At 44.3% G+C, this 11112-nt stretch overlaps 1 protein-coding gene across 4 annotated transcripts in view; it reads right to left on the reverse strand.

Moving 5' to 3' along the window:
• The window catches only part of LOC108442432 (microtubule cross-linking factor 1), a 117258-nt gene extending 107247 nt beyond the window's left edge, over positions 1-10011 (reverse strand). For 2 of the 4 annotated variants that reach the window (XR_005129055.1, XM_017722459.2), the window contains exons 1-3: positions 8742-10011; positions 4800-5024; positions 3644-3802 (exon numbers count right to left, since the gene is read on the reverse strand). Coding sequence is in view for 3 of the 4 variants with exons in the window: in XM_017722459.2 (XP_017577948.2) it covers positions 3644-3802; positions 4800-5024; positions 8742-9569 (1212 nt within the window). In the remaining variant the exon portion in view is untranslated. The remainder of the gene's footprint in view (positions 1-3643; positions 3803-4799; positions 5025-8741) is intronic. The other 2 variants (XM_037530834.1, XM_037530835.1) reach the window with 1 other exon arrangement.
• Positions 10012-11112: the final 1101 nt, after the last annotated feature.

Below are 11112 nucleotides of genomic sequence, written 5' to 3' on the forward strand. Positions count from 1 at the left end.
AGTACATATAAACACAAAACACCAACATAGTTAAAACAACAAAAACATATATAACATATCCAAATGTAATTCTTGAACATGAGAACAATATAACATGAGAACACATAGCAAAAGAAAATATAGCCATAATGAATTCTGAGCAGGTCCACCCCCTATGCTTGAACATTTATAAGTTTTTCTTTGCACTTAGGAAAAAGTACCAGTTGAGAACTTATCACTGTATCAGTCTGTAAAGCACTGTTTAACTAAAAATATAGAAACAATATAGAAACAAAATTAAAATCTACATATAAAAAATTTACATATAAAATATTATCAGCCAAACTTATCAGCCATCTGACTCATAAGTCAGTATCAGCCACTAAACATTCATATCAGCTGGGCCCTACACACATACAGCGTTCGCCATCAATTCACCTTCATTGAAGTGAGCAGTGAACTCTCTATGTGGCTGAACTGGATCGAACTATGTTGACATCTGATGTGTGGAAGTAATATTTTTAGAGAAGGGCATGGCTGTCAGGGCAGTTTTCAGGGCAGACAGCATCCTGTTGGCCTGGCTTAACCACATTCCAGCCTGTTCAGGATACTCTACTCCATATGAATGAGGCACCTTTCACCGCAGGTGCCCACATGATTCAAACTGAATCATGACGCATTTAATGACTATTTAATGACACACAGAGATGCAGATAAGTAGTGTAGTATAGAGTACCATATGCAGCAGCAGCATAAATAGGACATTAAATTATTCCCCATTTGAGAGATGTGGAACATCTGGTTTCAGCACCTCTGGCAGAGAGAGATAGGAGGAATGCATGCATAGAGGAATGGAAGGATTGATGGATGAAGGGATGGAGCGAGTCCCATGATAAATGTGAGAGAACTGGAGCTCACTGTTTTCTGGGGCAAACCTGAGGCACGGTTGGAGGAGAAGAGGGGGGTGGTCTCACAGCAGCACAGCAACTCCTTCACATCAGCTCTCCCTCCCTCTCTCTACCCTGCTGCCCCTGTCTCACAGTGACCCTGTAGGGAACTCTACTATTTGGAGTTGGTAGTGGAGGTGTTTGACTACGAGAGTGAGAGAGGTCAGACAGTCTGTCAAGATAAATGCGAAAGGCTGCTATGGCACAAACTGACCAGACTCAACCGCATGCTGAGCGCACACACACATGCACCAAAGGCCAACACACTCCTTACAATAATCATAACATGATGCTAAATCTTATCACTGCCTTATAAACACATCATGGTACATCATACATCTACTAAGGCCTGTGCTGATAAGGAAACCTGCGAAGGTCCAGTTGCATTATAGGTCAAACAAAATAACATGAATGAATAGCGACAATTGTCAGCTTTAAAAGCTTCAACACTGATGATTAGTCCAGGCAAATATATTATGATAAATTGCGGTATTTTGAATGTACTTTTATAATCTAATGACTACATAGTGGCCCACTATGAGTCTTGCCATGTTTTGCATGTTTACCATCCCATTTTTTTCACTCACTGACAGCTGTTGCCCTGATAACTCAGTTAGCGGTCACTAGGTTCAGCATGGATAATACATGTAATAAAGGTAATCTAACAATATTCAAGACAAGAGATTCACATCTATCAAGATTTTCAAGTGAAGGACAAATAAAGAACAGTGGTAAGTTTAACCTTTTAATGCCCATGTGTTAAACCCAAGACCCATTGACCAAGTTACAGGCATGTGACACAGTCCTATTCAGCCAGTGAAATTATTTTAATATTTTATTCTTATTAGCCTGTTTCACCCTGAAATGCACTATAGTCCCCAGCATGCATTGCAACATACTGTGCATTCTGACCCCCTTCCCCAAACAATGTATGGGTCAGGGGTTACCCAAATAGAAAAGGTGCCTGGTGTCTAGTCCACACAAATATACAATTTAAAAAACTACTGAACACAATTAATTTTATTTAGAAGTATTTTGGATAAGTATTGAATTTTACTCTGAATGGAAGCGCACACTCAGAAACTATCACAGTGCATCTAAGAATAAAGGCAGCATGGAGCTTCTTTCATATAGTGACATGAAATACAGTAGCACACAGAATGCTCCAATTCTGCATGCTGATCCATTTTACTATGGCCAACAGGGAACAAATTTAATGAGTTAAAGCAGACAAAGTCTCTCAGTGTATCGCTGACAACATATTATGTAAAACTTGTTAAATTGTGTCACTACACATGAACAGAATCTTTTAATACAACCACATAAGACTGTACAATGACAGCAATATAAAATCACTGCAATTGTAGGCTCTAACTGGAAATTCTCACTAATTTGTGGCTCAGTGAGACACTGAGAGAATGTCAGACCACACAGCAGATCAGTCAGAATGCTGGGCAGCTGCTTAGAAAAAATTCAAGCTGATTTGATCCCTTGCCTGCTTTGATAGGTACAGTCTCTGCAGGGTTTTGTATTTTACACTGTCACAGAACCCATTACAGGCCCTGCCACTGCAGCAGTGGACTAGATAAAAACACTGAACACTTTTCACCAGACGATGCGACTACCTCATAATCAGTAAGCATACAATAACAGGGAAAGCAGAATGAAAGCTCACAGTCTAAACGATCTGTCAAAAAGCAAAGGTTTTCATGGTAAGAGTGCAATACATGGAACAGAAAGGAATGCATGTGGGCTTTGTGGCAATCCTTCACCACTTTTTCACCAGATAAAATCTCTTAAACCTGTTTCGTCTTTCATCTCTGGTAGTAAAAAAATTAAATCACTCAGCAACCATCTCACACCAGCTGCTTGTGACTGGGGACAACTTCTTACAGCGTTCGCAATATTCATACATAGCCTCTGTTCAAAAAACACTCTGCAGGATGCTGGCGACTCTTTTCCATGTCTTGAAGTGATTACATCTCTTGCCTAATCTGAATGAAAACTAACATCTTACCTTTCACACATGGAAAGACTAACTATAGAATGCATTTCCAGACACATAATCAAACAGTTATATGGAGGTGTGCTTCATCACAGTCATGCTGTAACCGTGTCTCAAAAGCTTTTATACTACAAAATAATCAGGAACTCTCTACATGGGTTTTACTCTAGACTGCCACTGTGGCTGTGTCATCCTCCTCTACACTGACAGTCTGCAGAGTGCTGACTCGCATTATGAGCCAATTCTACCCATGATGCTGTTCTTCCTGATTAGCTTAAGCTTACCTCGCAAGCCCTGGAATAACTCTTCCTCATCCCATTACTCTACAGCACAACACTACAGCCTGTGAATGTACAAAAAGGCCCCAAAGCTGCGCAGGCTGATGAAGGACTTTCTGTCTGAAACACCCTGTTTCTTCACAAACTCTGTACCATACTAGAACATTGCAGACTTCCACATTTATATACACACATGTATATATGTGTGTGTCAGAGCCTGTATGTGTGTGTGTGTACATATGTGTATATATAATATGCCTCAGTCACAAATGTGGAAGTTGTGGTATATGTATATACACGTATTAGTTTGCCATCTGAATGATAAACTCAGTATTCGCGGGTCATTATAAATCACCTCCTTGGGTGTCTGTCCAATTTGCGATTTTGTCAAAAAGCTGTGTCTGGGGCAGGAGAAGAATCTGAACGTTCTGTACCTCTTTGGCTCTCTCCAGCTCGTTGTGCAGGGCCTGCTTGGAGATCTCCACCTCAATGATCTTCTGCCTGAGCATCTCATTCTCATCCTCCGCCCGAGTGCGCTTGTCCTCCACACTCTCCAGCTCATTGTGCAGACGTACCGACACATCTTTGGCCACCTGTGGTCAGACGGACGCAGATGAGTAAGTGATGGTGGGAAACATCCCATTTAAGGTATACTTTGAAATGCCTCTTTGAAACACTATATTTTTAAACTCTCTCTTGCAGCTCACTGAAAATTGGAGAACACCTGCCACAAGTGCAGGTTCTAAACTTTGAACTGATGCTGCACTTTAAGGCCAGAGCACCTTCTCCAAAAAACAATGTTGGTTTGTGTGCTATACATGTATTTGATTCAGATTCTAGACTTTTCTCCCCATTTCACATTGTTCAAGAATGTTCTACCCAATTCACACTTTAAAAGGTTCTCCACAATTCACACCGTTCTAGAATGTTCTCCTCCATTCATGCTGTAGACCGTTTCCTCTTCTATTCATATTCTTCTAGAATCTTCTATCCTATTCAGACTGTTCTAAAATGTTTTCCCTATTTACACAGTTCTATAATGTTCTCCCTCTTTCATACTGTTTTATAATGTTATTCCTTTTTCACATTGTTTTCGAATGTTCTCACCATTCACACTGTTCTAGAATGTTCTCTTCCATTTTCACAGTTGTAGAATTTTCTCCCCTATTCACACTGTTCTAGAATGTTTTCTCTTTTCATAAAGTTCTAGAGTGTTGCTGGCCAATGTTGATTTGGTGAGCATGATTTGAATTTGTCACTTTATAATACCAAATCAATGACAAAAAGTTGGAAGTGCAGACTTTAAGCTTTTGATACTAAATGTAAATCGAATATAAATGTAATTCATTGAGTGACTACACATGTAATTAATTATATAATTCCATAGAAATATGTCATTTAAACTGAAGTTATATAAAAATCGCAATAATCAGGCTAAACATCCAGCAGTAACACTAGAGAGGTAGATATGCTTTTATTACCATTATTGCACTGTTCTATGGAGAATCTGAAACTTTAGGAGAGACTAAGTTAACAGCTAAAAGCACATTTTGTTATTCTGTGGGAAAAGGCACTCAACCACACACACACCTTGAGGTCTTGTTCTAGGTTGCGGAGCAGTTCTCCATCCACATGGCCGGTCTGTGCTACACGCAGGCTCTTCTGCTCGGCCTTGCGCAGACGGTACTGGAGGATGCGGCAGTTCTTATTGGAACGGTCCAGCTCCCTGCGTAGCTCCTGTAGCTGATACACCTCCTCCTCCAGGTAACTGTCCCTGATCTCCTCCATCTCAGCTCGCAGCTCATCCACTTCATCCTGACCACAAGCATGAGAGGCAAAATAACAATTAGCATCAGAGTTGATGTGAGAATCAACACATCAGAATTTGAAGCAGTATCAGTACGAGGAACAGCATCAAAACTAGAAACAGCATTCAAAATTAATTAGAATTAGAATCAGAATTGGCATAATCAAAATCAATGTTCAAAAGGAATTAGCACAACAGTCAGAACTGATATAATAAAAATCATTATTCAAAATGAATCAGCATTAGAATCAGAACTGACAGAATCTAAATCAACATTTAAAATGAATCAGCATTAGACTCAGAATTGACAGAATCCAAATCAGTATTCAAAATGAATCAGCATTAGAATCAGAACTGACAGATTTGCAATCAGTACTCAAAATGAATTAGCATTAGAATCAGAATCATTATTGCAATCAGTATCATAATCAGTATCAGCCTCAGCTACAGCATTAGGATTAGCAGCTCCTGTATCGAGATCAGAATAAGCATTAGAATCTAAATCAGTATAAGAATCAGTATCAGACGCACAATTAGAATTATAACCCACATAAGTATGAGAATCAGTACAAGAATCAGAATAAGCATTTGAATCTGAATTAGTCTCTGAATCAGCATTGAAATCTATATCACCACCACCATTAGAATTGTAATCTTCATCACAATTGGAATCATATCAGCATTAGAATCAGTTTCAGAGTCACCATCAGAATGAGCACCAGAATCCGATTCAAACTACTCCACATGTATAATTTATCAACAAACCAGATCAAAATCAAGGCCCAACTCTCAACGGCACTTCAGATCTTCCTGCCAGTCTACTGTGTGAATAATAAATGCAGCTCAAATACCCAAAACATAAATTGTGATATACTGTAGACCCATTCTGTTAGAATAAAAGACGACAAGCAAAAAGTACAGTAATCTTTATATAACTGGACTCTATACAGATACTGTATTAAAGGGGCAGTATTTGGTACAGTGTCCTCTGATATGGGTGCACCAGAGGGCAGTGCCTTCATTACTTACACCACAACCTCCAAACCATCATATACGACCTTCGTGGGATGTTGTGGGAAAGAGTCACGTGACAGCATCACACTGCCATGTTCTCTCAGTCTGCATATGCTGCTACAAAGCACTACTGTACTCTAAGTAGTTCATAGACTATATTGTGCAGAGTAAGCCCAGCTTTGTAATCAGGATTTGCCAGGATCATCTTGAGGTAGGGACTTTATCTTGCCACATATATGTCTGTAACAAGGGCATTAGTTTGAATGGTTTCTGGTTCTGTAATATCAGGACTCAGGGTCTAGGTGAAAAGTCACTGAGTCTGGACCCAGATGCTGTCCTTTGAAGACCTGAGGAATTATTTAATTTTAACTGGGTGGTCCTATTTTAATTAGCGTAACTTTTCTAGCCTTTATGGTAGCTTTAGCAGCCTGGGAGACTCCCCGACCAATCGCATGTATTGTAAGTATGACACATGACGCTACTCAGCCAATCAGATCTGTGCATTACGATGAGCATTGAACTTGAGTGAGTGTCGCACACACAGGGGGACGAATTGAGAAGCAAATGTTGTTGAAATATCACTGAATTGAACTTTATATGATTTGAAATTCAGTTGTTGACCACATAAGATGCTGATATAACTACTAAGCTACTTCATTATAAACAGTATATGGCACTGAATCATGGTGCAAGATATTATGATGTTTCGGATCTTTGCTTGAGGAAATTTTCTCTATCTGGACATTAATGAATTTTAATTATAGACCTCTGGTCTAGGTGATAATACTGGCTCATTGGGTCAGTTAATGTGCACGGTCCCTGACAAACTGTCCCTGAAATTGTCTGATTAATACTGACAGATAAAATGATGAACAGATATATAGACAGATAGATTAATTGATGATGGAATGAAGAAACAACATTTTTAAACAAACAAACAAACAGTCATAAACAGGTGTAGCATGTATACATAATGCCTGCATAATGTCCTGCTACTGTAGCACCCAACTCTCTGCTTAGGTATTAGTAAAGAACACCTAACAATATACATCTACTAGGGATAACTATACACTGTATCATATTGTACAATAACATGTCATATTACACTTCCATATCATGGCTATTAGCTTGGGGCTAACATATTGCAACCTTAAAGAAATAAATGTTACATTTCTCTGCAATGCTAATCCAAGTAGACTAAGATACAGAGAGAGGGAACGAGACAGAGAGACAGAACACACTGTACAATAAGTCATGGCAGGCTACATCAGAGGGCTGGAAAGACATCAAATCTATCATCCCAAGCAGGATAGCGTCCTATTAATTATCGCACCATACACTGAGCGCTCAGGCTCATCCACAGCTGCTTCACTCTGCAGCACAGTGCTACTGTCTGTCATACAGATGCAGAAATTCACCCAGGCTGGTCTCTGTAGACCAACATGACCTAAAAACCACTGGCTTACAATTCAAGGGTTTGGACTTTCTGTAGGTTTCACTGGGGCCCGTTTCTCAGACCCAGATTAAACTTGAACTGATGGATTTCCAATGGTAAAATGCATTGGTACTGTAGTTTAGCCTAAGACAAGACCTAATCCCTGCCCATGAAACCGGCCCTGGGAGTCATTTAGTGTGTAGGTTTAAGGTGAGAGAGCAGAACATGAGGAGTGGTGTAGACAAATTACACAGAAATGTGTTGATGTTTAAATCCTTCTTTCTGGAATTCTGACTTCCGATTCACTCGTGCAGAACAGATGAGTGCGACAGTTACATTTTGACAAGCAGCCTTTGTCCCTGTTAGAAACAGAGAAGCAGCAGACTGTGTTGCAGACTGCAGTCAGACCCTTACAGACACTGCAGACCAGCCTGAGGAGAGGAGAGACGGAACAGCAAAGAAGAGTAGGAGACGGAGAGCAGAAAGACGGCAGCAGAAGGACAGAAGGAGAAAGAGAGCATGTGGAAGAGACAAGTAGAATGTAAGAAAGCAAATAGATGGAAGAAAAGAACAGAGGAGGAGGCAGTGGGGAAGAGGAAAAAGAGAGCAGGTGGAGGAGAGAAGGAGAACGTTAGAAGAGAGCAGAAGAAAAGAGAAAGAAAAACGCCGGAGTAGACATAGAATGAGTGAAGGAGAAAAAGAGCCAGAGAGAAGAAGGAGAAACAGACCAGGTGGAAAAGAAGAATAGAGAAGACGAAGAAGAAGAAGATAGGAAGCGGACGAGAGAAAGAGAGCAGGAGAAAAAGAGTAGTGAAAAAGGACCAGAATCGTGGAGAAGAGCAACGCAGGAGAGAAGGAAAAGTACAGGAGAGGAGAAGAAAGAAGAGAAAAATCAGGGTAGGTTGGAAGAAGAAGAGGAGAGGGAGCTAGAGGAGAAGATGGAGAGAAGGTGGAAGAGAGCAGAAAGAAGGCAGAAGAGTGGAGAAGAGGTGGGGAGAGAAAGAAGGAGAAAGGGAGGAAGCGGAGGAGAAGAGTTTAGGAAAAGAAGGAGAGGAAGTGGAGGACGAAGATCTGGTGGAGGAGAGAAGTGGGAAAGAGGGAGAAAAAGAACAGGTGGAGGAGAGCGAAGCCCTGCGCGCGCCCTTCACACGGGATTTACTCAGCCAGGCTGACGGGAGCGCGCGCTACCAGCAGCGCTAAACGCATATGGGGCAATACAGACCGTTGTAAGGCGCGTGCGGTGCAGTGCAGTGGTCGAGTCTCGCGCGCAGGTTACCTTGAGGTAGTCGTTTTCTGAGCGCAGCTCCTCGATCTCGCGCAGCAGCTCGTCCTCGCTCAGCTCTGGTCTGGCCGGTGCGCTCGCGCTCTGTTTGTCCACCTGTCCTGTCGCGGGTGACGCTGGCGCCGCGGCTGCTCTAGTTGCTGTTGCTGCTGATGTGGATGTGGCCGTTGGCGCGCGCGCCCGAGCCCCCGAGGTCGACGTCCCTTCGGCGGCGGCCGCATTGTGCTCGGAACCCGAGCCGGAAGCGGCGGAGCCTGAGCACGAGCCGGACTCGGCGTCACTGCTGGCGGCCTGCGCGAGCCTCTGCTCGTCGGAGAGCGGCTCCGAGGCGCAGTCGGACAGATCCGAGCTGCTGTCGGTGCGAGCTACGCCAGTGCTGCCGGTGGGCACGCGCACCGGCGAGGCGAGGGCGAACGGGGGCGCGCGGGGCGGCGCGCTCGCCCTCCTGCCGCCCGTCTTGCTCTTGGCAGCCGGTCCAAGCGGCGGCGGCGGCGGTTGCGCCGGCGCGGTGGCTTTGCGCTCCGTTTGAGCGACCTTCGCCGCTTTTTTCGCCGCCGTCGCCCTCGCGCCGCTCTTCACCGCCGCTGTCGGTTTGTCTGGATTCCCAGCGCGTCGCGGAGGAGCTGTCGCGCGCTGCTGCTGATGCGCGAGCGGCCTGGGCGACTTGGGCGGCGCGGAGGGAGGCGGCTTGGACGCGCGCGGATAGTGCGCCTCCTTCAGCGCGGGTCTGGCCGGCGAGGGCGCGCGGTTCGGCCTGCGCTTGTGCGGCGGCGGTGGCGGCAGGTCTCCGCCAGAGCCATCGGCCGCGCGCTCGCGCTCCATCAAGGGCGACGGCCGGAGGTAGAAGAGAAGGACGAGGAGGAGGAGAAGAGGAGGAGCGCACGCTGCTCTTCTTCACTTCGGCCTCTCATCACCTCAGCACTGATTCGGTTAAGCACGAGGGGAAAAGGAAGAGGAAAAGCAGAAGCAGAATCAGCGCGCGCTCATTATGAGTCCCGTATCAGAGGCGCGCGCTGCTTCCCTCACACATTCACACACGAATCATCCGCTCGGGATTCGCCTCAGTCTGGAAATCGAGATGTGTGTGTGTGTGTGTGTGTGTCTTTCCGCTCCTCCCCCTTTACGATGTCCCCCGATCCCCGCTCGCGAGCTTTTCCTTCTTTTCTTCACTCACGCGCTCCTCCGTGTCCCGAGATCTGACGGTGAAAAGGAAGAAAAAACACTCTGCAGCCGCTGCGGTGCGACGCCCGTGCCGTGGTTTGCGCGGCGCGCATGCGCAGCAGCCTCCTGTAGATTCACGCACACGCACGCACTCATCATACACGCCCCGCGCGTGTGACGCGGTAGGGGTGAGGGGGTGCAGATCACACTCGCTTTCTCATACACACACATACACACATCCTCACATTCACACATACATACACACGGTTATGTATACCTGTGCTTGTGGGGTGTTTTCTTGTCCTGTAGTCGATTCTTCAGCATTTCTACATAGTTCAGTGTTTGAGATGTAAACAGTCACACACACACACACACACACACACACACACACACACACACAACCAAAACCACTAGTGAACATGACACATCTATTTTTTATATGTACTGTTAAAACAGTACAGATGGAGAGAAGGTCAAAGAGAGCATGAGGAGAGAAGGAGAAAAGCAGGTGAAGGGGAGTAGAGATGAGAGAGAGAGAGAGAGAGAGAGAGAGAGAGAGAGAGAGAGAGAGAGAGAACAAGTAGAGGAAGTGGGGGAAAGAGGAGAGAGGGTAAGAAGCATTGGAGAAGAAGGAGAAGAGAACCAGTGGAGGAGAACAAGGAGAGTAAGAACAGGTGGAGGACAGGAGTCAAGAGAAGGAGAGGAACAGCAGATGGAAGAGAGCAAAGCCCTGCGTGTGTCCTTCACACAGGACTGACCAATGTCTGCAACACAGCCAATTTATGAACTGCCCGATATGAATAGTGAACCTACATGTTTTCTGATTTTCATATGTAAATGTTTAAAATGGCAAATTATTCTGGGCAGCCCTGAACCAAACACACGTGCAACACAGAGGGAAGAGAGGCCGTCTTTAGTTGTATTAGTTGTATTCAAATTCTGAACAGACGTCTCTGATCACGTGTCACATTGAGAATAAATGAGATTAACAGTAGCTCCCTCATGCCACTCAGCAGGATGAATGAGCAGGTGGTTTAAGGTCACTGTTCAGGACTGCACATGTCCAGTTCCTACACACTGACTGCCCTTTACTCCTGCAAATCCAAAAACACAACGATACGTTGTGAGATGCAAATGTATTGTCAGATCCACATGCAGGAGATACAGGCTCGATAAAAGCCCAAGTAAAAGTAAGCAGTTTCTT

This window comes from Pygocentrus nattereri, chromosome 19 (assembly GCF_015220715.1).
Source record: "Pygocentrus nattereri isolate fPygNat1 chromosome 19, fPygNat1.pri, whole genome shotgun sequence".
Taxonomy (NCBI): domain Eukaryota; kingdom Metazoa; phylum Chordata; class Actinopteri; order Characiformes; family Serrasalmidae; genus Pygocentrus; species Pygocentrus nattereri.